The sequence below is a fragment of the Carettochelys insculpta genome, chromosome 31 (genome assembly GCF_033958435.1).
Source record: "Carettochelys insculpta isolate YL-2023 chromosome 31, ASM3395843v1, whole genome shotgun sequence".
Lineage (NCBI taxonomy): Eukaryota > Metazoa > Chordata > Testudines > Carettochelyidae > Carettochelys > Carettochelys insculpta.
This window is the reverse complement of record NC_134167.1, coordinates 4503960-4531224: the sequence shown is the minus strand read 5'-3', so window position 1 is coordinate 4531224 and position 27265 is coordinate 4503960. Positions and strand designations below refer to the sequence as shown.

General features: G+C 62.7%; 1 protein-coding gene across 1 annotated transcript; it reads left to right on the top strand.

The window, feature by feature from the left end:
- Window positions 1-504: 504 nt before the first annotated feature.
- LOC142004127 (actin filament-associated protein 1-like 2) lies at window positions 505-25897 on the top strand. The gene is made up of 17 exons (XM_074981562.1): window positions 505-610; window positions 10156-10284; window positions 11032-11124; window positions 12316-12392; window positions 14496-14595; window positions 14971-15179; window positions 16301-16480; window positions 17034-17129; window positions 17631-17730; window positions 20772-20983; window positions 21169-21290; window positions 21703-21823; window positions 21962-22043; window positions 22410-22559; window positions 22792-22952; window positions 23366-23476; window positions 23594-25897. The coding sequence occupies exons 1-17, from the start codon at window positions 505-507 to the stop codon at window positions 23618-23620; spliced, it is 2076 nt and encodes a 691-aa protein (XP_074837663.1). The 3' UTR covers window positions 23621-25897.
- The last annotated feature ends 1368 nt before the right edge of the window (window positions 25898-27265 follow it).

Genomic DNA, 27265 nt, shown 5'->3' with positions numbered 1-27265 from the left:
GTTACGACTGCAATTTGTGGGACCGCCCTGCTCTCTAACTGGGTCTGGGCTGGACCCCCTAGTGATGTGAGGAAGTGGGTCTGTCCCACCGAAGCGCATCACCCCATCAATGGTTGTGTTGGTCTGTAAAGTGCTGCACGGCTGCCGGGTTCTTGTGTCAGAACAGGACACGCCCGGCTACTGCTCGGTTAGGAGGTGACTGGGGTTAAAGGAGCCATCTAGCACAGCCACGCTCCGGCCCTGAGGGTGGCTCAGTCCCACCATCGCCGGCACAGGCCCAGGCACGCAAGCGAAGTTAATGGCAGAGCCAGAAAAGGAACCCAGGCGTCCTGCCCCCCCCGTGCCCAGGCCCTTGCTGTGCCCTTCTGACCCGGCTGCGGAGGAGGCTGCCCGGTGCGGGCTCGGAGCCGCAGGCGGGGCCGGGACTCGCGTCCGAGGCCGAGCCGGCAGCCGGCGCCCGGCAGGTGGCAGCGCAGCTCCGGCGAGGCCGCCCTTCCTCCCGGCATGGGCTGCGCGGGGGCCGGGGCTGCGCCGCTGAGCGCGCTCGGCTGCGGCGCCCGGGGCGGAGAGGGCGGCGGGCGCCTGGCCGGCGCCATGGAGAAGCAGAAAGGTACCGCTCCCCTGCCCTGCCGCGCCCCCCTCCGCCCCTGCAGCCTCCCTGAGCGCCGCCGCGGGCCTGCGCTTGCTGGGACTAGGGCAGCCCCCGGGCTGGGCTGGGCTGGGTGGGGTCCCATCCCGCACCGTGCGCCTGGCTCCCTCCTCTGCGCGCCCCCCGGCGCAACTGCACCCGCGCCGCGGCTGCCAGCCCGGGCCCGGGCCCGGGGCGTCTTCCCCCCGGGCCGTGTGCGTGGGTGCCCGGGTCAGTCGGTCAGTGCCCCTGGCGTGTCCCCCTGAGCCGGGCTCGCACAGACGTGTCGCTGTGCGGGCGGGTCGGTCAGTGCCCCTGGCGTGTACCCCTGAGCCGGGCCGGCACACACGTGTCGCTGTGCGGGCGGGTCGGTCAGTGCCCCTGGCGTGTACCCCTGAGCCGGGCCGGCACACACGTGTCGCTGTGCGGGCGGGTCGGTCAGTGCCCCTGGCGTGTACCCCTGAGCCGGGCCGGCACACACGTGTCGCTGTGCGGGCAGGTCGGTCAGTGCCCCTGGAGTGTCCCGCTGAGCCGGGCTGGCACAGACATGTCACTCTATAGACGGGTCGGTCAGTGCCCGCACCGTGCGCCTGGCTCCCTCCTCTGCGCGCCCCCCGGCGCAACTGCACCTGCGCCGCGGCTGCCAGCCCGGGCCCGGGCCCGGGGCGTCTTCCCCCCGGGCCGTGTGCGTGGGTGCCCGGGTCAGTCGGTCAGTGCCCCTGGCGTGTTCCCCTGAGCCGGGCCAGCACAGATGTGTCTCTGTGCGGGTGGGTCGGTCAGTGCCCCTGGCATGTCCCCCCGAGCCAGGCTGGCACGGACGTGTCTCTGTGCGGGTGGGTCGGTCAGTGCCCCAGCGTGTACCCCTGAGCTGGGCCGGCACAGACGTGTCTCTGTGTGGGTGGGTCGGTCAGTGCCCCTGGCGTGTCCCCCCAAGCCGGGCTGGCACAGACGTGTCGCTGTGCAGGTGGGTCTGTCAGTGCCCCTGGCGTGTCCCCCCAAGCCGGGCTGGCACACACGTGTCGCTGTGCAGGCGGGTCGGTCAGTGCCCCTGGCGTGTCCTGCTGAGCCGGGCTGGCACTTACATGTAGCTGGGCCATGGCTGATGCCCCTTTCTGGCAGAGCGGGCACGTTTTAAAGCACTCCTGGCTGGTTCTCTGCTCTGGCGTATTTGGTTGGGAAGCCAGAGACTTTCAGGGTGGGACTCTGACCCGCGCAGGGAAGAGCCTTTCTCAGCTGCTTGGGAAGGCACTGTGCAGAGAGGGGATTCCCGTGACTGCCGCATCTGCTCTGCAGTCGTCTTCCTTATCCATTCGCCCCATGAGTCATCTTGCTCTTGGCCAAGAGAGCTTTTGAAGTCTTGAGTGCAGGCTTGGAGCCATGGCAATGGCTCAGGAAGCAAAGAGAACCTGAGGTTGGGGAAAAGCAACTTCCCTGCAAATGGGTCAGTCAGCGGCAGGATGCAGAGGGCCTCAGTGTCTTGCATCAAGGTGCTGCGCTCCCCCCGGCAGCACTGGTTCTCGGGAGCCACTACAGAGTGTGGGGTCCCTGGGCCTGCCCCCTGTCTGCAGGCAGACATGACTCTCATTCAGCGGGGAGAACAGAAGGGTTATTAGTCGACTGGGACGCAGCGTAGAACAGACTTGTCAGCTCAGAAACAGAAGCCGTCAGTACCATCCCTCTTGGGGCGAGGGGCCCAGAGGTGGTCCCTGAGCTGGGGCCCTGTCCCTCCTTCCTCCTCAAGTCAGCTGAATTTCCACCACAAGACTGCCCTGTTCCAATTCAAACCAGCCAGGCCTTCTCCTGCCTTTCTCCTGGTTCCCAGGGAAGAAAGGTGTCACCTGGTCGCCTAGGTTACAAAGAGCAGAGGACCAATGTGTACGTAGGAGAAGTCATCACACTGAAACTCCTATCACCAACTATACATTGATGCCGTGCCTAGGGAAACTGAGGCATCCACCTGGGGTTACTGCAGGACAGTAGAAAACACGTGGAAACCTAATCAGGGGACTCAAACCCTCCCACACCCCACTTTGTCACAGGGATAAGATGAGATCCCTGCAAGGATTGTTCCACGTCCCTTGCCGCTGCTGCCGACGGGGTCGTTGTGCGGGAGCAGACTTCCCTGGAGGGGTAGAGTAACATCCTGATCCTGGCTGATCTCCCTGTAAGGGACTGACCAAGGCCCCTGCTGGGGTTGGTTCTGTCTGCTTTGTGCACTCCATTCCTAGCCTTGCCCCAGCCTCTGAATTCCTGGCAGTTTCTCCGGTCCCTGAAGATGACCTGGCCCTACAACACTGGCCTCTGAACCAGGTCCTTTATCTCCACCCCCTGCTGTCACAGGAGTGGACTGCACATGGGGGCTTGCTGCATCCCAACATCTCTGCATTGCCAGGATGGTGCCAGCTTGGTCCCAAGGGACTCTGATAAACCTGTGTGCCTGGGGTGGGGTCCTGCTAAGAGAGAGCCCTGCTATGGAGCTGGCTGAGCTGTTGGGAACAGCAGACCTATGCCGGTGCCTGGGATCTGTAGTGTGGGACATCTGTGTGTCGTTTCCTTGCACTAGTGCATGCTTTTAGCAAGTGCAACATCCCAATTTTATGTGTGCCCTTGGGGCTCCTCTGAAAGCCAGCCACATCCCTTCCTGTCTTACCCATGTTTTGGTTCCCCACGCAAGTCAGGCTGTTACTATTGAGCAGTGCAGGCAAGTGGATGGTGCACCAGGCTGGTAGTCTGGATTCACTCTTTGATTCTGCCCGTGATCTACTGGATGACCTTGGACCTGTCACTTCCTGGCTTTGTGCCTCAGTTTCCCCTCCCACTCTTTCTCTGTCGTGTCCTGGTAGATGGTGAGCACTGTGGAGCAGGGGCTGTCTCTTGCTATGTGCTTAGCCGCACAGGGACTTGCTCTCACTCGAGGCCTCTGGGTGGTACCATCGTGTCAATAACAGCCAAGGTCTCAGTACAGGATCAGGCCCTGCTGCGCTAGGTGCTGCACAAATGTGCAGTAGAAAACCAGCCCCTGTTCCTGGGAATGCCCAGCGTGTGATGGGGATGCAGAGGTGAGCAGACCCGTTCTGGAAGAGGGGACAAGAAGACAGCGGATGGGTGGGCACCGTTCCCTCTCCTGCTAGCAGTGCTGGAAGGCTTTGCCCCTCAGCCAGCTCCTGGCTCGGACTCCTTTAAAGAGGAGGGGCTGGAAGCTGGTCCCAAGGGCACTCTGGATGTGGAAGGCCCAGCCGCACAACAGGGCCTGTGGCTAGTCCCCTTTCCCTGGGCTCAGGGAGCCTCAGAATGGACAGTGGCCCAGCCGTGGAGCGAGGCGTTGGGAGCAGGCTGGTGGCGGAGCTTTTGCCTGCCCTGTCTAGTCTTTCCCAGCTCCAGAGCCGACCCTCTCCTTGAGGTGGAGGCCAGGGCAGGCTGCTGGGAAAGTTGCTGCAGCCATTCCCAGGACATGGGATCTGGGCCTGGGGTTCCAGCCAGGCATTTGGCTGCAGGCGGCAGCTATTGAGGGAGGAGCTGGGACTGGGAGGCAGATGCCTTCACCTTAAACTGCTTTGTCTCGCCATGGTAACTGAGGCAGCTGTTCTCAATCTCTGCAGCGCGGACTTGGCCACAGAGGTTTGTGGCTGGCGCGTTGCCAGGGGCAAGTGGGAGACCCCTTGGCTGGCTGCTGGCAGGCTGCTCACGCTGGCGCAGGCTGGCACGCCCACAGCCATGTGCACACCCTGTCCTTTACGCAGCCGCCCGTGCACACAAACGCGCAGGCAGGGGTGGCAACGGGTGAGCTCCCTACACACATGCACACAGCCCTGTGCAGGCGTGCACACCTGTGACTGAGGATGGGGTGCACACGCAAACACATCCATCGCGCCAGCCCCCTTGGGAATGCAGCCGCTGCCTGTGCACACAGCTCTCCCGCTGCTGACATTGCCGGAGCAGGGAGCACTGCTTCCCATGGGCCCGTGGGTGCTAATGCTCTGACTCATCCCTTGCATGCTGGGTGGCTGCCTCCCCCAGCCCCACGTTGTGTGTTCCTGGCCAGGCAGCGGGTGAGCCCCAAGCAGCTGGTGCCAGGCCGTTGTGGGTGCGGCATGGGGCAGGAGGGCTGCAGGGCTGGAGTGCGGGGGAAGGGGAGCAGTGCTGGGAGTGGGAAGCTCTGCAAAGGGGCTGTCATCACTGAGGAATTTGGATACTGGGGGGCGGGGGATGGTGGGAGGGGAAGCAGGAGGAGAGCTCAATGCATGGGCCTAGCAGGGCTGTGCTGGGTTACCAGTCCTTCCTGGGGGCTCCCTGCATCTGCGCTGGAGGAGTAGGCCCTGGGCTGCCCCAGTTCTCCCTCCCGGATTTCCAGAATCCAGCACCCCCACCCCTGGACAAGGTGCAGGGAATGAGTCATCTTCCCCTCCCTTGCCCTGTTTCTGGGGACATCCAGATGTTTGGATCCCCTCCTGCTTTGCTAGGCCTGTCTCCCGCCCAGCTGTTTTCTCTCCGCCAGGCACTGACCGTTTGCCCATGCTCCTGGCCTGCCCTCGTGCCGGTGTCTGGAATCCCTCCCTCTGCTCCCACCCCTCTCTTTGTCCAGCCCTGCTTTGCAGCCCCCCAACCCCCTGGGGCAGGTGTGTGGCCTGATGGCGCAGGGCCCAAGCATGGGCTGCTGCGGGGGGATCTGGGGCTCAAGTGGGCTGGGGAAGGAGCAGGAGCAGCGTCTGGGAACAGGAGGGATGCTGAAGCCTGTGTTGAGCCAGGCTGCCGGCTTGCTGGGCCGCATCAGAGCCTTTTACTCACTAGAGCTGCAGCTGGGGCCCTGCGTGAAGCCTGGGGGTCTAGGAATGCAAGGGGCAGGCTCCAGGGGATGATTTATGCAGAGGGAAGTGAGCCCAATCTGGGCCGGATTGGGGGAATCACGTCTCTCTCAGCCGCCCGGGGGGGAGCCCAGCGGCCCCTGTGCTGGCTGCCTGCCCACCTCTGTTCCTCCGTTCCATTTCCCATCCCCTTGCTGTGTCACCAGCCGCTTTGCTCACCTCTCCCTGTCACCCATCTTGGAGCCACTGGCTGGTTCCACACAGGCCAGCGCTGCCCTTCTCCACCCCTCCACTCCCCTGGCAATGGGTCTGTGCAAAGCAAAGGCCGGGAGCTGGCCTCTGCCCCTGCCAGCGTGGGATTGCTTGCAGTGCTAGAACCAAGCTCAGCTCAGCCCAGCCAGGCTCGGTCCCCTTAAACCTGCCCTGCTGTCTGTCCAGGGACTTCGCTCCGCTGCCTCTCCAGATGTTTGTGTGGGGCTTTACATGTTGGCAATGTGCCCTTCTCTCCTGGGTGCTGCCAGGACTTCCTGAGGGGCATCGTGACCCCTGGTGGAGAGCTGGGCTTGGACGGCCCACTGGTCTGCCCTGGCACAGCAAGGAGCTGTGGCAACGAGGCTGGACCCACTGCTCTGAGCTGGAGCAGTGCTGGGGGGCAGGTACTGACCCAGACGGGGTGGCTGGCGTCATCCAGCATGGCAGGAGGGGAGATGGGGGGCCGGCTCAGCCGCAAGGAAGGAGTGCAGCTCAAGCAGCCAGGGGGCTGACCCAGGGGTTAGGTTGTGGGGGACGGGCAGACACAATTGTGTGGTCTTGGCCGGCCTAGCTGAATGTGAGACCGGAGTCTCATCATGAGCCGGGCCCTCGGCTTCTCTGGCCCCAGAGGAGTGTGGGACAGCAGCTCTGCAGCCTCCAGCCACGGGGGCAGGAGGAGTGGGTAAAGCGCAGTGAAAGCTTCCGCTTAGTGAGCCAGGACTGGGGAGGTGGGTGGGCAGCTGGGGCTGTCTCACCTCTGCGCGCTTGGCAGCTCCCGATCAGTCATCCCAGCGTCCTTGCAGCGCGCGGCCGTTGGGAGCCGTCAGTGCCTCTCTCGGCCCTGGCTCCTCTGCTTGGCCAGACGGTGGATTTGCCAGGATAGCTCCTTGTACCACTCCCCATGGCTCTGATGGGGCATTCTTTCTTCAGCCAGCAACGCCCCATTGCCACACCACCGGGTCTGGCGTTCCCGGCAGCCAGATTGTGCCTCGGACCCTCACTCTTAGAGCTCTAGCTGCCAGCCCCCAGGGCGCCCGCTTTCACCCCTTTGGACTGGCCAGAGAACGTCCCAGCGGGAACAGCCCTTCCCTGCTTCCTGCTGGATGAACTCTGTGCGCTGCTAGCTGTTGTTGCTTGTGTCGAAAGGAGGCACGGGACACCAGGAGGAGCTGCTCAGGGTGCGGTGAGGGATGTGAGTGACCCCCTAGCCCCGCAGGTGAGGAGAGGGAGGGGAGTGATGCAGCTGGAGGGTAAGGATGGGGCTTTCGACCCTAGTGCTGTCTCAGGCAGTGGGCAGGCCAGTTACATCAGACAGACTCACTGCTGAGAACCTGCCCCCCCACCGCCTGCTCTGCCAGGCCAGGGCAGAGGAGGAATGCGACACAGTCTCTCCCCTCGCCGCGGTTCCCACGGGGGCGACGTCCCAGGGCTAGATCTGTGACGCTGTTCAGAGTCTGTCGAACGTGCGAAGGAGCGAGAGGCGAAGTGAGGGGCTGTGTCTGCCCCGGGGCAGGTGAGAGCCCTGTACGTCCACCTGGGGTCCAGGCCTTCCCTCACAGGTGGGCTGGATGGCGTCCCTCCCAGCCGCACTGCGACAGGGCGAGGGGGCTGCAGGCAATGGAGGGCTGGGCTGTGTGTTTGGGAGCTTGTGTGTGCAGAAAGGGGGGCACTGGGCGGTGTCCCCGGAACACGCTTCCTCGTTAATCGCATCAGTTCATCTGGGTCATGAGCTGGCCCCGGAGCTTTCTGGGGCCTTTACCCCGCTCAGGGGCCTGGAAGGGTTTTGTTGCCCCCTTGCTGAGGCTGGAGCGTGATTGTGAGAGTGCCGGCGGGATGGGGAAGCGGGGAGCTGTTTGTCAGGGTGCATGCAGAGACTCACGAGAGAAGCGCCATGGGGAGCCACCTTAAACTCTGCCCCTGCGCCCACCCTGGCCTGGGGCCGCAGATGGGGGCTGAAAGAGCGAGGCTCACACTGCCCCCCCAGCAGGCCGCAGGGTGTTCCTGACGACACTGAGGTGCCCAGATAGCAGCGGCCACCGTCACTGCCATGGGGATTGGCCCCTGGGCTGCCTTGTGGGTCGTCGGCTCCATGAGGGGTCCCAAGAGATGGAGTCAGGATGGGTCCGGTCGCCCGGGGTGCAGAATGCCCTTTTGGGCTGGGCTGGGCTGGAGCAGGAGGTGGAGGGGCTGGCTGGCTGTGGCAAGACAGGACGGGCTTGCCAGAGCATTCCCAGCAGTGCGGCTCTTCCAGGGAGTGAGTTGCAGCCTCGGGTTTGGGGGAGCCCCTGAAGGAACATCGGTGCTGGGGGGAGACAAGGGGAAGGCTGCCCGGGCCCCGGGCCAGGAATCCGTGGCTTTCGTCAGCAGGCCTGCAACATTTTATCACAGCTGGGAGCGGGGCCTGGAGCCTGGAGCCAGCCGGAGGCGTGCTGAGAACGCAGACGCAAACCATTTCCAGATGCGTGGCGGGGAGGGGGAAGCACAGAGGACTGGTCCGCGTTGCCCTCTCCCTGGGAGGCTGGTGGGGACAGAGGCACCGCTGAGGGCATGCAGGCAAAGCTGGCAGTAGAGCCTGGGGCGGAAATTTGGCTGGGAGAGGTGAGGGCCGGGGCAGCTCGCTGGGAAAGGGCTGGCTCTGGGAGTCTGCTGGCAGGGGCCAAGCTGTCACCCCAAGCAGTGCCCTCTGCTCTGTCCTTCCCGGCAGTGGCAAACCCCAGGGGAAAGAAGAAGGAGCCCCTGCTCTGCCATGTGCATTTGGAGCTACCGTCTGCTGGGCCCCGTCCACCATTTGTGGGCTCAGGAGCACTGCACACCCTCTGCTGGGCTCCCCAGGCTGGTGAGCCGAGCCGGGATTCAGACGTGGTGCTGCCGAGGTGCAGGCGTGCCCAGAGCCATTGCCTCTCTGGGCCTGCCCCCCCAGAGCCAGGCTGTCTGCAGCACAGGCAGGCCTGGCAAACGCACCGCCAAGGGCTGTTAGCGTCTAGGTTGTGTTGGCTGAGAACCCCCTGAGGTCTGGATTTCCGGGGGTCTCCAGACTCGGCAGGTGTCAATGGGAGCTGCAGGTGCTCAGTCCATGGAAGCCGGGTTGTTTGGTCGGGTGCTTACGTGTGGACCCCACACGATGCCGTGGGCAAGAGGAAGGAGGCAGGACCTGGGGGAGGAATGCTGGTCTGGAGGCCGTGGGCCAGGGAGGTGGACTCCTGGGTTCATTCTGTGCTCAGGGGAGTGTTGTCAGGTGGCGAGAGCTGGGTACTTGCGGAAGTTGGACCCCTGGGTTCTGTGCCCAGCTCTGGGTGGGAGGGTTGCGTAGTGGTTAGAGCAGGCAGCGCCGGCTGCGTTTCCAGTTCTGTCCCTTACTGCCCAGCACTGAGCAAGTGGCTGCCCTGCTCTGTGCCTGTACCCCCCGCAGCTGGGGCCAGTGGTCCATTCAGACTCCCGCTTGTGCTGGGAACGTCAGTTAGCAGCGTCCCCCGGTGCTGCTGGAGACGGAGCCAGGGATGGGAAGCACATCCAGGCCTGTGACCCGGGATGCTGCTGGCCGGCCCCCCAGCATGGAGCTTGGCCTGGGCTCTGCCCTTGTTTTGGGCTGATCGGGGCTTTCATTGCTCTTTCCGAGCCGGGTGAGGGGGCGGCAGGCACATGCTCTGCATTGTGCTAGGAACACACCAGCCCTCATCAGCTGTGCTGTCTGGCACAGCATTCCCGCCCCCTCCCGCGGCGCACTGGTCGGAGGCGGGGCACAGTGGCGGCACTGTCTGATGGAGGGGACCTGGGGGGTAGGGGAAAGGGGCCTGGTTCAGGCGGCAGCTCAGGAGACAAGGCCCGGATGTCGCTCACCGGGGGCGAGACAATGGGAAAGTAGAATGAAAGGAGAGATGTCACCGGAGAGTTTTCCGGCTGCCTCTGCACCTTTGCCAGGCCCTCCCCGGCCTTCCCCAGTGCAGGCTCCCCGGCCCCGGCCCCGACAGACGGGGGGGCCGACGGTTCGCTCCCTGCCTGGCCGGAAACACTGAGTTAAACTCGCCCTTCTGCCAGTCAAGCCCCATATTCATCTCTCCTCTCAAAGGACCTGGAAGCAGCAGCCCCCAGACAAGCCTGCTCTTTTAGTGTGGACATAAAGGGCCTTCAGTCTCCCGCGGCTGCTCGTTCCCTCCTTGTCGCCCCCTTCTGTTGCCCTCCCTCCGTCCCTCGCGGCTCTGGGCGCCCCTTGTGTGCTCTGAATGGCACGCTTGTGCTGCGAGCCGGGTCAGGTGCAGGAGATGGAGCAAGGAGAGCCTGCCCCTGGGCACCAGGAGCTGGCTCTGGGCCAGCCAGAGCAGAGTGGGCGACAGGGAGGGCTCCTTGACGTGGAAGGACTCTTGGGAGCTGCAAGCACTCAGTTGGGTGGGTCTAGGGCAGTCCTCTGAGGTCAGCGGGATGGGGCAGAACCAAGTTCCCCTGGTAATGGTCCTGTTCCTTCTGTGTCGCCTGCAGATCTAGACAAGCTCCTCTTGGACCTCGAGTCCTTCCTGCTCATTCTGGACCGGGAGACCCTCAGCTCCCTGGCTCAGGCCAAGAAGAAATCCATCGCCGAGCTTCTTTCCAGGTTCCAGAGCCCTCCTTGTATGTACCCTGCGGCTGCGTGCAGGGTGCTTCCTTCTGTAGTCAGACAGGCGATGCTGTGCACGTGGCCTGGGGGTGGCTGTCTCCTAGTGGGTCCACAAGAGGGACCTTTCTGTAGCAGGTGGGATTTCTTCTTGCAGCCCTGCGCACTTCCACAGGCTCTCCATGCTCCCTGGGAACTTGGACAGCCAGTCCAGGGGCCTCTTTGGGGCCCTCCATTGTCTAGCCCTATGGAGCGCGAATTACCCAACGTGTCACTCTGTAACTTGGCTTACCAAGGCCATTCCCTGGGGCCTGCCCAGAGCTGGTTCAGTTTAGCTCTTTTTCTTACCTATGCCTTGTTCATCTGCTGACCCTGATCCCTGTTGCTCCTACGGGTTTGCCCAGTCATTTTGTATCGGCCGTCCAGCCGGGGGTGTCTGCAGATTGCTAACTCCAGCTCCTCGCAGCTCAGCCCACCCCGAGTTGCAAGGAATTGTCTCTGCCTCAGAGCTGGAGCTGTTTTTGCCACAGGAAAGTGGTGCATAGCGCAGATGGATGAGCCATTGCTGGACTGTCTCCAGACTAATCCCTGTCCAAGTCTCTAGCACTGGAGGTGTATTTGGGGGGTCTGGACTCCCCCAGCACCTGCCTGCCCAGTCCGACCCCCCCAGAGCAGCAGCCTGATCTCTGAGCTTGTGTCCCCCACTTGCGTGTGATGTTAGTCTCCTAACCTCCTGCGATCCTGATCGGCCTCTCTCCCCACAGCAGAGGACGCAGAGTACATGATCATGCGCTGCATCTCGCCCTCCTCTGAGAGCAGCACCTCCCAAACGACAGCTGACCCGAGCCCGCGCCAAGGTGAGCAGTGGAGTTGGTGCCACGGGGGGAGGGGGGCGCGAGAGGAGTCTTGCAATGAGGGGGCCTTCCTAGCTGTGCACGTCAGGCCAGGCCGTGCTCTCAGTGCAGCTGGGGAGCTGGAGGGACTCCAGTGCCGGCCTCAGTACCCTGGCCAGGAGCTCAGAGTCCACCCGGCTGGCTCTAAGCCATCAACAGGCTCAGATTTTCTGCCAAACATGCCAAAGCGGCCAGCGACTTGACTTGCTCTTGCTGGCGTTGCATGCAGGCACCCAAAGTGTGGACTTGGGCCCTGGGTGTGTGTGAAGCATCTGCCATTGGGATGGTGGCCAGGACTCTCTACTTCAGCTTACAATAGTGAGGGGCAGCTTAGGCTAGTGAGGGGGCCACAGAAGTCGGTGGTCCTCCTCCACCTCAGTGGGCTGCAGAACGGTCATAGCTAAGAGGCTCTCCTGGGGTAGGCTCTTTCCGTAGCTGTGCGGGCTGGTGCGCTGGCCGACTGGATGCGGAGGGAGCGCCCGGCTCTCGCCATCAGTGCTGTGTGCCGTCAGGCTGCACCTCTCTTGCCGTGCCCTTGCATTACGTGTGTGTCACGTTCGTAGTACCAGTCGGAAGAACCTCCGCGGCGGGAAACGTGCCGCGTGTGATGAGCCTGCGCGCAGGCAGCGGTAACGGAAGGTCTCACAGGCTGCCTGTCGCCGCCACTGGCTTCAGAGGTGCTAGCACAATAGCCACCCGAGCCCGGGGGGTCAGCCCAGCTGCAAAGTGTGGAAGCCAGTGTGCAGGAGGCTGAGGGGTCTCTCCATCCTACCCACTGCAGGAGCTCTGAGCCTGCGGAGGGGACTGCCTTGAGCGTGGGCCCAAGCTGCTGTGGTTGGTGGTGACTCCTGGCCAGGCCTGCAGAGCTGCCAGGCTGAGGGATTTGGGTTGCCAGCCATTTGCAAAGGGGGCTTTATTGGTGATGCAGACAAAATGATCCCCAATACCTTGGAGCCTGATCCCACTTGCATTGGTTCCTCACAGGCTTCCCCAGCTCCAGCCACTGGCTCTCATGCACTGTCGCAGCTCCTCAGCCCACAGTTGGGCCTGGCAGGTTTGGCGTGGGGCTGAGCAGAGTGGCCCCATCTGTCCCAGCATCCCGCAGCACCTGAGCTGGGGTCATGTCTGCATTTTAATTGTTACCTTTCTCAGCAGCAACGCCCTCTCCAGACCTGATGGGAAGGGGAGCATGTGGCTCTCCTGCTGCCAGTGGCCAGTGCTGCCCGGGTGGGGTAAGTCCGGTTGCTGCACTGAGAGAGGCAGGGACCTGGGTGTGCTAGCGCTTTGCAGGTTCCAGCACCTGCTCACGGCATGGGGCAGGGCAGAGCCTGCCGTGCTGTGGATGCCCGGCTGTGCCCGCTCCCAGGAGGCCATCCCCGGCCGTGGCTGTGACAGAGCGTGAGAGAGGGAGACCCAGCCCAGATTCCAGGCAATGCTGCACCTCCCTGGCTGTGGCCCTGCTGCCCGCTCAGCGCAGAAAGAGCAGAGCAGGGAGCATGGGGAGGAATGTTCCCATGCAGCCTGCCAGCTCTGCATGTCCACTAGGGCCTGGGCTGCGTGTCTGTCATTCCCCTGAGCCTCCCCAGGCTCAGCACAGTCCCCAGCCCCGGGGAGAAGCTGGACAGGCAGGAGTGGGCTGTGGGGGGCACACGTGACTCCCTGTTGGCCCCTACAACCACATCAGTGCTGGCTGCAAGTGGGGGCCTGGGATACAGCCGCCCCCTCACCAGCCATAGGGGCAGCCACATTCTGCTGCTCTCTGGCCAGAGCTGCTCCTTGCAGACAGTGATGTAGCAGTGCTCACAGTCCAGCTCAGGGCGACTGGCCAAGTGTGGGGCGAGGGAGCTGCGAGTAGGGGCCTGGGGTGGGAGAGGCTCAGCAAGCTGTGGCAGAGAGCCGGGGCAGGGCTTTGCCTGGAGGAGATGGGGCAGGTCTGTCTTTCTCTCTTGCCCCTTCATTCCCAGATGCCCCTCAGCCCCTTGCCATCCCTAGGGCAGCTCAGGGTACAGGGGTCACAGTGCGGCCTCTGTACCCCACCGCCCTGGCCTGAGGCCGAGGAAAGGCTCTCCTGGGCCCCCGTCCGCGGCTGCTGGGTGGTCAGGCCCTGCCGCAGACGAGCGGATGGTTTGCCCAGGAGATCACTGGAGAACCAGAAAGGGGCAAAAGTGTCTGCAGCACCAAGTGTGAGCTGTCCAGAGAGGGCTGTGCAGGGGTCTCAGCTCCCCCTGGTTCTCCCACCACCCTTCTGTCTCAGCCACACACGGGCAGGAAAGGGCTGGCCACGGCAGCACCCCCGGACCCATTTTCTTGCATACCGTTATGTGCAGAGTTGGGTCTGTTGTCCTGCCTGGAGCAAGAGACGCAGGGCATGAAGTCGCAGAAGCAGGTGTGTTGCATTGCGGGGCAGGGACAGAGGTGACAGGAAATGCTGCGCTCTCTGTCGCATGTGCAAGAGAGGGTGTCGCATTGCATGCAGAAGAGCCAGAGGGTAATTCCTGTGGGGGACAGGGCTTTGCTCCTCATGTAGCAGGGGCCTGGCCTGTCACATGCAGCAAGGGATGCAGCCCAGTGCATGAAGACAGGCAGGCCCGTTTCACTGGAGGCAGCCGGGGAAGCTGCTGCATGCGGCAGAGGTCGCATTGCACGCAGCTGAGACCCGGCGCGTAGGTGCACCTCTGTTGCACAGCAGGGGCCAGGGCACTGGTTGACGTGACGGCGTTCCCCTGTGCTGCTTAGACATGCAGCCCGAGCAGAGTTGGAGTGCCGCAGCGGCAGCCACAAAGCAGGCCAGAGGCTCTTTCCGATCCCTGTGGGTGGAAGCAGGGAAATGTGGGCTCCAGATGAGGTAGCAGGAGCCGAGGCAGGGGGGAGAGAACCAAGCCCCGGGATGCAATTGGCAGGCACCAGAGCGAAGGGGAGATGGCGCTGACAGCTTTCAGAAGCAGTTAATTTGGTAGCTGAGCAGCAGGAAGGCAGCAGAGGCCCATTAAGCGGAGGCCACTTTAGGGGCATTTGAGTTGTTAAGGGAGCAGAAATCCGAGCCGCTGTGGGCATCAAAGGCTCTTTCATCTCAGCCCTGTCCAGATGCGGGGCTGCCAGTCGGCGGAGGCGCTGCCGAGGCTCCGGGAGCACCCGGGTGAGGGCAAGCAGGGGCAGCCCGGGGGAGCAGCTGTGCGGGAAGTGGGGATCGTGCAGGGTGCAAATGGGGAGGGGGAGGGCAGGCACAGCACCTGGCACCTCTCCTGAGCTCGCCGGGGCCAGGCAGGCGGAGCCCCGCCGGTGCTTGCCTGCCCCTTCCCCCACGCTGCTGCATTGACTCTCCCCGCTCTTTCTAGGCAAACCCCTTGGGCGTCCTGCCCCACCTCGCTAGCCTGCCCCCTGAGGACTCCTACGAGGAGGCAGAGCCCATCAGCCCCGGGGAACATGGGAGCCCAGGTAACCAGCCCCGTTGCGCCCCTTCCTCTGAGAGCCGGGAGTGCAGGAGGCGCCAGCCGCTGCCAGGACGTACCAGCTGGGGTGGGTACATGAGCTACCGGTCACGTGAGCCTGCCCTGCACGTGGGGCGCCTGCGCCGCAGTGTATGTGCCCCCCAGATACGTGCCATACCCCTTGCACGTCTTGTGCACGGGGCACCTTGGCTGCATGGTCCGTGCTTGCGGGGTGCCTGCTGCGTGCTGGCTTGGAAGCTCTGCAAGGCCCACTCTGCTGCTGGTGTGGCTCCCAGCTCCGGCGGCGTGGCTCCCTCCCCGCCCGCACAGAGCAGCCCCTCTCCGGCTCGCCACTTGCTGAGCACCACCTTTGTCTGAGCAGCGGGCGGCGGGGACACGGACAGCAGCCACTACGAGTCGTACGGGGAGGACGAGGACTGCGTGAAGGACCGCGCACACTACATCCAGTGGCCTCCCGCGGCTGAGGCCCCCGCCCGCCCCGAGGCCCAGCTCTGCGGCTTCCTCTGGAGGAAACGCTGGCTTGGACAGTGGGCCAAGCAGCTCTTTGTCATTCGGGAACATGCCCTGCTGGTGAGCACCGGGACAGGGGCGTGCCCTGTGGGGGAGCACCGAGATGGGGTAGGGATGGGAGCACGCCCAGCGGGTGAGCACCGGGCCAGGGGCACATGCAGGTGGAGATGGGGCTGCCCTGGGCAGGGCCTCCCATTGCCCTTTCAGGGACACTGCATCGGCTGGGGTGTGGGCAGGACAGCACAGGAGAGGGCCTGGCCCAGCGCCTGTGGGCAGGGCAAGCAAGGACAGGGGTGTGGGGAAGAGCAAGAAAGTAAAGCGGCCATGCGTGCAGGGCCCTGAACCCACAGATCTGACCCTGCGTCCTGAGCCTCCCACACCCTGAACCCCTAATCCCATCCCCCAGCCCTGCACCCCCAGCCTCCCACACCCTGAACCCCTAATCCCATCTCCCAGCCCTGCACCCCATCCTCCCACACCCTGAACCCCTAATCCCATCCCCCAGCCTCCCACACCCTGAACCCCTAATCCCATCTCCCAGCCCTGCACCCCATCCTCCCACACCCTGAACCCCTAATCCCATCCCCCAGCCCTGCACCCCCATCCTCCAACACCCTGAACCCCTAATCCTATGCCCCAGCCCTGCACCCCCAGCCTCCCACATCCTGAACCTCTAATCCCATCCCCCAGCCCTACACCCCATCCTCCCACACCCTGAACCCCTAATCCCATCCCCCAGCCTCCCACACCCTGAACTCCTAATCCCATCCCCCAGCCCTGCACCCCCATCCTCCAACACCCTGAACCTCTAATCCCATCCCCCAGCCCTGCACCCCATCCTCCCACACCCTGAACCCCTAATCCCATCCCCCAGCCTCCCACACCCTGAACCCCTAATCCCATCCCCCAGCCCTGCACCCCATCCTCCCACACCCCAAACCCCTAATGCTACAACCCTCATCCCCCTAATTCTGACCCCCCACCCCTGAGCCCCTACACCACAGCCCTGAGGACTCCAGGTTCTGAACCCACCCCAACCCTGTGGAGCCCCCACTCCTGAGTCTTTACCCCAGCCCCCAGCAGGGAGGTTGAGGCTGGGGAGCTCCAGTTCCGAGCCCTGCGCCCCAGCTCAGGCCCTTGCGTCCCCGCCGAGCCCTGCTCCTTGCCCTGTGCTGCCGCAGTGCTACAGGTGTGCCAAGGATCTGCACCCAGTGCTGGAGCTGGACCTGCGCGGCTGCCGCGTCACCTACAAGGCCAAGCGCAGCAAGAAGATGCAGCACGTGCTGAAGATCACGGGGGCGGCGGCAGAGACGCTGGCGATGGGCTTCCAGAGCCGCCAGCAGGCCGAGGACTGGAGGAAGGTTTGGAGGTGTTACGCCCTGCTGGAGCTGTGCCGGGAGGGGAGGGGGAAGGGTGGCCACTCGGGGACCGTGGGGCCGGGGAGCAGCTCCTGTCTGGGTCAGGCCACGGGGCAGGTGAGTCGGCATTGCCCACTCTGCTCTGCAGGCGGGGGGCGCTCTGGCCGTTCAGCGCCCCGGTCCCACGCCGCTCTGCGGGCGGGGACGGGCCCGTCCAGCCAGGGTGCCGTGTCCCACGCCCCTCTGCGGGCAGGAACGGTTTCATCAGCTGGGGTTTGGCAGATAAGCTGTGGCCTGACTTCCCCTGCAGGCCAAGCTGGGGCTGGCAGTTGTTTGTGTGAACCTCACAGGACAGCCATGGGGAGCCGTGGTGTGGGGCCCGGCTGCAGTGCCTCCCCACACACCTTTCACAAGGGGGTTGCAGAAGTCGTGGGGGGCCTCACCCCTCTCCTCTGGGAACAACCGCTCTTAAGGGGGCTGCGCTGCTGCTGTGCATGGGAGGCTGGGACCCCCCCCACTGCCCCTGCTGTGGCTGTACCAGTGTCCTTTCCTGCAGGTGATTGAGGAGGTGAGTGGCTCTCCTCTCAGCAGCCCTTCTGCCCACGGCTCCCCTGTACTGCTCAGCTCGGAACAGGGCAGAAACTCTTGCCAGGTGAGTAGGTTCCTTAGCTATCTCTAGCCCTGCTTGCTGGCACCACGGTGTGCCCACACGCCCCCCTCCCTGCCTAGGTTAGCATCATCATTCCAGCAGGGAAACTGAGGCATGGGGCAGTCACTTAACCGAGGTCACACCGTGAGTCAGGGCAGAGCACAGACTAGACCCTCACACCCAGTCCCGGCTGCCCCATGCTACCCCAGGCTGCGCCAACGGGTCCATCCTGCTGCTACCCACAGGAGGGACTCTGCCCTGGGAGGTGCCCACAGGTGGTACGGAGGCTGAGGGCGCGTGGCCGAGGGCACAGCCTGGCTCACGGAATTCGAGGGAGACCATGTTGTGCAGTTTGAATGGTTCCACGTGATGGGGCTTCCTCCTCCCTGGGGAGCTGCCCCCCAGCTCCTGTGAACTCTCCCCTCCCGTTCAGCCTGCATGTCCCTCTGTGCAGCAGCCCCCTGCCCCAGGGGTCATGCTCTGCAGCACCCATGTCTCTCATAGGCGAGAGCTTCTCAGCTGGGCTCCCATTCAGATGTGGAGAATTCCCCAGTCAGCCCTGCTGCAGCCGGCCGCATGCCAACCAGAGAGCCGACGCAAGGAGGTGCAACACAGCCCAGCCTGACAGCACTCTGTGCGGCGTCAGTCATGTCTGTGGGACCAGGCCTGGGGGGTGGGGAGGTGATCTGGGGCTGGGTGCATCGGCAGAGCTGTGGCGATGGGGAGGTGATCTGGGGCTGGGTGCATCGGCAGAGCTGTGGCGATTGGGAGGTGATCTGGGGCTGGGTGCATCGGCAGAGCTGTGGGGGTGGGGAGGTGATCTGGGGCTGGGTGCATCGGCAGAGCTGTGGGCGTGGGGAGGTGATCTGGGGCTGGGTGCATCGGCAGGGCTGTGGGGGTGGGGAGGTGATCTGGGGCTGGGTGCATCGGCAGAGTTGTGGGTGTGGGGAGGTGATCTGGGGCTGGGTGCATCGGCAGGGCTGTGGGGGTGGGGAGGTGATCTGGGGCTGGGTGCATCGGCAGGGCTGTGGCGATGGGGAGGTGATCTGGGGCTGGGTGCATCGGCAGGGCTGTGGCGATGGGGAGGTGATCTGGGGCTGGGTGCATCGGCAGAGTTGTGGGTGTGGGGAGGTGATCTGGGGCTGGGTGCATCGGCAGGGCTGTGGGGGTGGGGAGGTGATCTGGGGCTGGGTGCATCGGCAGGGCTGTGGCGATGGGGAGGTGATCTGGGGCTGGGTGCATCGGCAGGGCTGTGGCGATGGGGAGGTGATCTGGGGCTGGGTGCATTGGCAGGGCTGTGGGCGTGGGGAGGTGATCTGGGGCTGGGTGCATCGGCAGGGCTGTGGGGGTGGGGAGGTGATCTGGGGCTGGGTGCATTGGCTGAGCTGTGGCGATGGGGAGGTGATCTGGGGCTGGGTGCATCGGCAGGGCTGTGGGGGTGGGGAGGTGATCTGGGGCTGGGTGCATCGGCAGGGCTGTGGCGATGGGGAGGTGATCTGGGGCTGGGTGCATCGGCAGGGCTGTGGCGATGGGGAGGTGATCTGGGGCTGGGTGCATCGGCAGGGCTGTGGGGGTGGGGAGGTGATCTGGGGCTGGGTGCATCGGCAGGGCTGTGGGGGTGGGGAGGTGATCCGGGGCTGGGTGCATCGGCAGGGCTGTGGGGGTGGGGAGGTGATCCGGGGCTGGGTGCATCGGCAGAGCTGTGGCGATGGGGAGGTGATCTGGGGCTGGGTGCATCGGCAGGGCTGTGGGGGTGGGGAGGTGATCCGGGGCTGGGTGCATCGGCAGAGCTGTGGCGATGGGGAGGTGATCCGGGGCTGGGTGCATCGGCAGAGCTGTGGCGATGGGGAGGTGATCTGGGGCTGGGTGCATCGGCAGGGCTGTGGGGGTGGGGAGGTGATCTGGGGCTGGGTGCATCGGCAGAGTTGTGGGTGTGGGGAGGTGATCTGGGGCTGGGTGCATCGGCAGGGCTGTGGGGGTGGGGAGGTGATCTGGGGCTGGGTGCATCGGCAGGGCTGTGGCGATGGGGAGGTGATCTGGGGCTGGGTGCATCGGCAGGGCTGTGGCGATGGGGAGGTGATCTGGGGCTGGGTGCATTGGCAGGGCTGTGGGCGTGGGGAGGTGATCTGGGGCTGGGTGCATCGGCAGGGCTGTGGGGGTGGGGAGGTGATCTGGGGCTGGGTGCATTGGCTGAGCTGTGGCGATGGGGAGGTGATCTGGGGCTGGGTGCATCGGCAGGGCTGTGGGGGTGGGGAGGTGATCTGGGGCTGGGTGCATCGGCAGGGCTGTGGCGATGGGGAGGTGATCTGGGGCTGGGTGCATCGGCAGGGCTGTGGCGATGGGGAGGTGATCTGGGGCTGGGTGCATCGGCAGGGCTGTGGCGATGGGGAGGTGATCTGGGGCTGGGTGCATCGGCAGGGCTGTGGGGGTGGGGAGGTGATCTGGGGCTGGGTGCATCGGCAGGGCTGTGGGGGTGGGGAGGTGATCCGGGGCTGGGTGCATCGGCAGGGCTGTGGGGGTGGGGAGGTGATCCGGGGCTGGGTGCATCGGCAGAGCTGTGGCGATGGGGAGGTGATCTGGGGCTGGGTGCATCGGCAGGGCTGTGGGGGTGGGGAGGTGATCCGGGGCTGGGTGCATCGGCAGAGCTGTGGCGATGGGGAGGTGATCCGGGGCTGGGTGCATCGGCAGAGCTGTGGCGATGGGGAGGTGATCCAGGGCTGGGTGCATCGACAGAGCTGTGGGGATGGGGAGGTGATCCGGGGCTGGGTGCATCGGCAGAGCTGTGGGGATGGGGAGGTGATCCGGGGCTGGGTGTATCGGCAGAGCTGTGGGGATGGGGAGGTGATCTGGGGCTGGGTGCATCGGCAGAGCTGTGGGGATGGGGAGGTGATCCGGGGCTGGGTGCATCGGCAGAGCTGTGGGGATGGGGAGGTGATCCGGGGCTGGGTGCATCGGCAGAGCTGTGGCGATGGGGAGGTGATCCGGGGCTGGGTGTATCGGCAGAGCTGTGGGGATGGGGAGGTGATCCGGGGCTGGGTGCATCGGCAGAGCTGTGGGGATGGGGAGGTGATCCGGGGCTGGGTGCATCGGCAGAGCTGTGGGGATGGGGAGGTGATCCGGGGCTGGGTGCATCGGCAGAGCTGTGGGGATGGGGAGGTGATCCGGGGCTGGGTGCATCGGCAGAGCTGTGGGGATGGGGAGGTGATCCGGGGCTGGGTGCATCGGCAGAGCTGTGGGGATGGGGAGGTGATCCGGGGCTGGGTGCATCGGCAGAGCTGTGGCGATGGGGAGGTGATCCAGGGCTGGGTGCATCGGCAGAGCTGTGGCGATGGGGAGGTGATCCGGGGCTGGGTGCATCGACAGAGCTGTGGGGATGGGGAGGTGATCCGGGGCTGGGTGCATCGGCAGAGCTGTGGCGATGGGGAGGTGATCCGGGGCTGGGTGCATCGGTAGGGGTGTGGGGGTAACTGTATACAGAGCCCCTAGTCTCATCCCCAGGTTTTGCGGAGCTGCATTTCCCCGTCCCTGCAGGCAGCAGCTGTAGTTTGTGCTGGGTGGGCAGTGCAGAGCCCTCTCCCTGACGGTGGGAGCGACAGGGGTCAGCATGCGTGTCTCCTAACAAGCAGTCTCGCATGTGCTCTGCAGGTTTCCTGGCCGTGCGGCTGAACGGCGAGTGGCAGGAGCTCTGGTGCAGGGTGGAGGAGGGCACCTTGCGGATGTTCAGGGACCCCAGCTGCACAGAAAGCCCGGAATACGCTGTGCTGCTGGCAGACAGCGATGTGACCCTGGGAGCTGGTGCAGGCCAAGGACCTCACCTCTGTGTCAGGCAGCAGGGCAGAGAGGTCATCATCCTGCAGGTGTGTGGTGGTGCTGCTGTGTGAACGGTAGCAGGGATGAGTAGCACCCCAGAAACCCTCAGAACAGCTCTGCGTGTCCTGCTCTTGTGCTGCGGCTCCCCGCCCAGAGGAGGGCCTCTCTCTGGCCTCCCTACTGACTCCAGCCCAGCCCAGAGGAGTGAGCCTCGTCCCCTTCTCTGGTGCAGACCCGCTCGGACGACGAGAGGGACATCTGGCTGAACATCCTGCGGGGGGAGAAGGGAGCAGAATCGGCCTCTGTGTATGAAAGCTCAGCCCTTGGAGATGCCCCCAGCTCTGCCCCGGTGGGGTAAGGAGAACCCAGCCGCTCTGCCCCTGGTACTCTCGGGACATGGTGTCCCTTCACAGCAGCTCCCCCAGTCCCTGTCCTCAGGTTGTCCCATCTCCCGCAACCCCCCACAGCCGGGCAGCTGGTGGCCTGCGGGTGCCTTTCCTGGGACAGGGCCCAGGATCCTGGCTGCTCCTGGCTCTGGCACCGCCCCAGAATTAGTGCCCGGCTGAAGCGTGTGCCGGCCATGCTGGAGATGAGCTGCGTTGGGTTTGGATCCCTGCCGTTGCCACTCCGATGCAGAGGGCAGCCAGGCCGCAGTCATCAGGCCTTGCTGCGTCCCGCTGGAAGTGCTCTCAGGCCCTGGTTGCTCAGCAGGGTACCCCCCGTGGGTGCCCAGTGTCGCAGCAGTGCCTCTCTGCTCTGCCTGTAGGGGCCTGCTGCTGCGGAGATTCCCAACCCCCAACACCTACACGGATGACCCCTTTGGGCAGCTGCCGCCGGTGACGCACCCCAGCCCCATCTATTCCAACGCGGCTCTACTGCACCAGCTGGTAACCCCCGGGGAGTCAGGCGTCTCTAGCGGGCGGCCAGCCCCTCGGACGGCAGAGCTGTCAGGGAGCCATCCTGAGCCACCCCATGGGGATCTGGGCCAGGTCATCTATGGGCTCCTCACCAGTTTCTCTTTGCAGCAGCAGAGCTTGGACAGAGCCTCCCAAGAGCAGGCGCAGAGACCCTCATGTGCCCTTCCCGGCAGGGCTCCTGAGGAGACAGGTGGGTGAGGTTCCCTCTTGCAGCACAGCAGGGAAGTGGGTGCACCAGGAGGCAGGCTCTGTGGCCCACAGCAGACCAGCTCGGCAGCCCCTCAGTTGAGGGCAACGTGCCAGCACTGGTCAGCTGCTGAGAGGGTGTCACTGCCTTCCTGGGGCAGGCTGGCTCCAGCTGCTCTCATGAGTGGAAGAATGTCCTTCTGCTTCGTATTGTGGCTACAGAGCAGCTCCCCCCTGGGCATGTCCAGGATCTCCCCAAGCACAGAGCAGCTCCAGCCTAAGCTACTTCAGTGTGCCCCAAGCGGGAAGCCTTCTCTGAGTGCTCATGGTCACTCAGCCTTGGATCCCTTTCTCTCCCCTGCTCTCCCAGTCACTCCTCCAGCCACCTCGGGCAAGTCTCCGCGTGAGCAGCGAGTCAAGGTGGCCCCAGCACTGCGGAGCCCAGATTTTTTCCAGTCCCACCGGACAGTGACGCAGCCCGAGAGGAAGGCTGCCCAGGACAGCTTGGATTTCCTAATCGGTATGATCACTGCCTGGCCTCCATCAGGTTACTGAGCCCAAGCCCCTGTGCGAGAATGGGCTGGCCCGGAAGATTAAGCCAGGAGTGTCCTGGGAATCTCGGGGCATGGCAGTTCCAGCCCCTACCCGTAACCCATAATCAGTCAGCCTCATCTGCTTAGGGTGAGGCATACCAGTCAACTAGTAACATGGCCCTGCGATGTACGACCTGCCCAGCACGCACTCTTTTGCAGGGAAGAGGGCCTTCCCCAAGCTGGAGGAGAAGGTCGGGCAGCTGGAAAGGGCATGCCGGATGAAAAGCAGGCTGAAGGCCGGCTCGGAGATGAACCTGCTAGCCATCAGCAAGTCCCTGAAGGGCCACATAGCCACTGCCACCAGCTCAGCAGGCTCCGAGGTGAGGGAGGAGGGAACAGGATGGGGAGAACCAAGCACTGGGCAGCCATGAGATGGAATAGCAGGGGGCTGGAGCCCAACAAGGACTCCCCTGGAGCTCCCTGCCTTTCTCCTCTCCCATCCCTTGCCCTGCAACTTCCCTTCTCTCCTCATTCGGCTGCTGCTGCTCACCTGTCCCTTGGTCATGTCCAGTCTGTCTTGGTCGTCCTCCCTTGCCTTTCGACAAAGCGGGGAGGTGGTTCCATAGGGAGGGGAGATGGCATGGCACGGCTTGCGTGGGGCCCCAGAGACTGAGCTGGAATGGCCCAGGAGTCTGTTGGCAGGCTATGTGGGGTAGCAGCTAGCCCTGCAGCTCACTTGGAAAGAGACCCCCCCCACCCCCACCCACCCCCTTGTCTCCACCCGTGTACACAGGGATCCTTTCTGACCCCTCTGCTGAAACGCACCACCTCCACCAAGAGCACCCTGAGGCGAGCGCCCTCCGTGGTCGTCATTGAAAAGGGGAAAGTTCTGCAGAAGAGAAAGGTATGAGGGGCACCCCCGGGGCTGGGGAGAGTTGCACAGAGGGGGAAGGGCCTGGCTTGCGGTGCGCCCAGCCAGGGAAACCAGAGTAATTGTCCTTTCTCTGCCCTTCTCTTCCAGGAATGGGAGCTGAAGTCTGCCATGTAGTCAGCCCCTGCCACCCGCTGAGTGTTCCCAAAGGCACTGCACTGTACATACACCCTTCAGATGGCGTCTGTATTTACGTCCGGAACGCTGCATGTGGACCATGCAGAATAAACTCCCAAGCGCTCTTTTTTTTACCACAGTTATCAAGGTTACGAAAACACTTGTGATTTTTTTAGTGGGCTGGGGTTTTGTAGGTTGTCGGCAGTGGCACTGAAATGGGGGAAGGCAGCCAGGCTGCTGGGAGGTGTGCTCCCTACAACGTGACTGGGTCTGGACGCTTCACGGCAGTATGTCCCTCTGATACCATTTCCAGGGAGCCAGTCCCTGGAGGCATGTGAGCTTACGAGCCACAAGCCCACTCCTCCTTGCAGGTGACATGGCAGGGGCAGAGCAGAGACAGCTTCTTTGCCTGCAGCTTAAGATGCCACAGGCTGGTGCTTCAGAAGTCAGCTGTCCCAAATGCAACCTGATGCATGGGATGAAAGCTCCTGAGAACAAACAAGAGGAACAGCTTCAGCCTTGGATTCCACCCATGCCGTTAGACCCTCAAGGCAATGGAGATGCAAAGAGGATGCTCTGGCCCATCAAGCCTCCTGTTCTTGAGTCTTTTGGAGTCTTTCTCAGATTTCCTCTCGTCTTTACAGCAAACGCTGCATTCCCGTGCTCCACAGAGGGAACAGCCTTATGTTTGGTTTCCAGATATGCAGGCCTTTTGCCATGTTGGCATGAAATGATGCTGCTCCTTGATGATATCACATGCATTATGCAGCTGGGACATGGCTGCCACCAGAAGGGTGCTTCTAACTACATTGGGTGATCATACGCCCAGGAGTCAAAAGGGGAGACAGCTGCCCTGCCATGCTGCCTCTGGCCAGCTGTTCTGCGGAGCCTGCGTGCAGGGACCGAAAGGGAAGGAACATTAGTGGGGACTGAGACATGTGGCAGCTGCTTTTAAAGTGATCTGTGGTGATCACAGGCTCTGCTAGAGGAGGCAACGTCATTTCGACAGGCATTTAAAAATAGACGTTTCACTTCTTTGGAAACTGACCTCCCAGCTTCAAAGCCCAATGCACTAACAGGTGGAGGAAAGCCTCTAGGTGCCCACAGTGGGGTAGTGGGCCCAGTGTAGGGTAGGGAGTTGAAAGGGCCAGGCTTTGCCCACAGGTCTGCCATGCCACAACCTCAGGTAGGTCTCCCCCTCTATCTTCATCAGCTTGTCCTGCTATTAAACAGGCCTGATGAAACTGACCCACTTCCTAAAGCAACCTGAGATCTGCTGCTGCAAACAGCAGCAGAGTAAGGGCAAAGTCTGATTAGTAACTCTCACCCAGGCTTGACTTCTCAGGTGCCCAGTGAATATTTAAGGCCAAGCCACAGACACAACATTAATTTTTGCAAGTGGCTGGAGAGTAACTGCAGCAAAAATAGTGTCAGAACAGGAGTAGTGATTGTATTTCTCTTTACCGGAACCCGCTCAGCTTCAGGATTTTATGTCCTGAATAAACTAGTGCCTTGTGTTACAATAACACCAGAGGTGATGAAGAGGATTTTTCAAAATACAGAGAACTACTCTCACTAGTTATGTTCTTGGGCCACAACTTGGACAACAGAAGTCAGTTTCGTGTCGCTTTATAGTCAGTTTTGTTTTCAGGTTCTGATGGACATTGAGGGCAAACCTACACACTTGGGGTTGAAAGGGACACATCCAGAGCTAAAAGCCTGAGTTCTGGCAGCTGAGCTCTTAAGAGTCAGAGGAGTAGCTGTGGTAATCTGTATCGGTTAATTTGTTAGTCTGTAAGGTGCCAGAGGACTTCTCATTGTTTGAGATATAAAAGATTGTCATTTTCAGTGGAGGACAGGGTGGGACTTAGACCACACAATGTTTCATGGGCGGTTTTCTAATGAAGACTCAGCAAGTACACGATCAGGGTATGAGAATCGGATGGTAATCTAAAAGAATACCGACGGCTGATTTCCACTGCTTAGCACTGCAATGTTTAGGTTGCAAATGCTGATGAAAAGCAAGTCTTTGCATTGGATTTTGTTTTGTGATAGTAGAAATATATTTCTAATGTTCTTGAGTTGTTTTAAAAACATGCTTTGACCAAATTTAAATGTGCGGAGGGAAGAAATGGTGCCAGTGTGCCTTTAAAAGTCTGTTGTATGACTCATTAATTCAGGAAGATGTGGGGTTAAATAACGGGGGGTCTTTTTTGTTTGTTTGGCTGGGGTTTTGGGTTGTTTTTAACTAATTATCCTGTCAAATAAATGTGTCAGACCCCACCTTTTACCTTGTGATAGGCGTGATGCTTGGAGATGTTTCCTATAATCTGGTTTAAGCAGTGATTGTGTGATGGGGAACTATTGACTAGGAACATGGCTGAGGTTCAACAGACATCATGGTTTTTCCCATGGTGAAGAGGTGAGAAGAAGCTGGTGCATGAAACGGCTGGACCCCCGTTCTCCTGCCTCGGCCCCACCATCTCTTCGAGTGTAAAAATAAACACCCTGCCAGAGGGAAGGGCAAGCGTGTGGACAAGAGGAGGCGAGAGCACTTCATTTTACAGGCTCTATCAGGGAAACAGTATTTCTTGGACCACACCTGTGGCGTTTTGCTCCAGGAGGCAGTGCTGCTGCACTCAGCCCTACGCTGCAGTTGGCACACGGGCCGCTGAGCGTTTAAAATGACACTCACCCTTTGTAATGCACTGTCAGTACATCTTACAGTAACGGGGTGTGATGGGGTTCAGGGGTCCCCCTGCACTGCACCTCGTCCGCTGGCAGGAGTGACACTCACTCAGCAGGTACAACACAAGGTTTATTAGGCAACAGAAGCCCAGTTTCTCACAGAAGCGACAGTACAGCAGCCAGAGACAGTCTTTCCAGCCCGTCCTGGGGGGAAGACCCCGAGGGGTGCCCCTCTGGGGTGTAGGTTTCCCCCTCCTCAGGCTGGCTGCCTTCCAGCTCTCCCTTTTCCTAGCCTCTAACTGCCGCCCCCGATTCAAAACCCAGCTCAGCTCCTCCCTGCTCTTTGTTCAGGCAGAGGTGTTACCTGCCAGTTGTAGCCCCAGGGTCATCCTTAGCCACTGGGAGCTGCTGCTTGCCTCAGACATCCAGCCTGACTCACACATGCACTCCCCCCACTCCATCACACGGGGGGAGGGTCACTCTGTGCCCTCCTGACCCCTTCCCCCCCAGACAGGTCTGGCCTTAGGTCCCCCATAGCCTGCTGTCCCCTGCCACACCTCCGCACACCCCTCTGCCCCAGCTCCCCCATAGCCTGCTGTCCCCTGCCACACCTCCGCACACCCCTCTGCCCCAGCTCCCCCATAGCCTGCTGTCCCCTGCCACACCTCCGCACACCCCTCTGCCCCCAACTCCCCCCTATCCTGCTGTCCTCTGCCCCAGCTCCCCCACAGCCTGCTGTCCCCTGCCCCCAGCACCCCACACCTCTCTGCCTCAGCTGCCCCATATCCTGCTGTCCCCTGCCCCCAGCACCCCACACCCCTCTGCCCCAGCTCCCCCATAGCCTGCTGTCCCCTGGCCCCAGCACCCCACACCCTCTGCCCCAGCTCCCCCATAGCCTGCTGTCCCCTGGCCCCAGCACCCCACACCCTCTGCCCCAGCTCCCCCATAGCCTGCTGT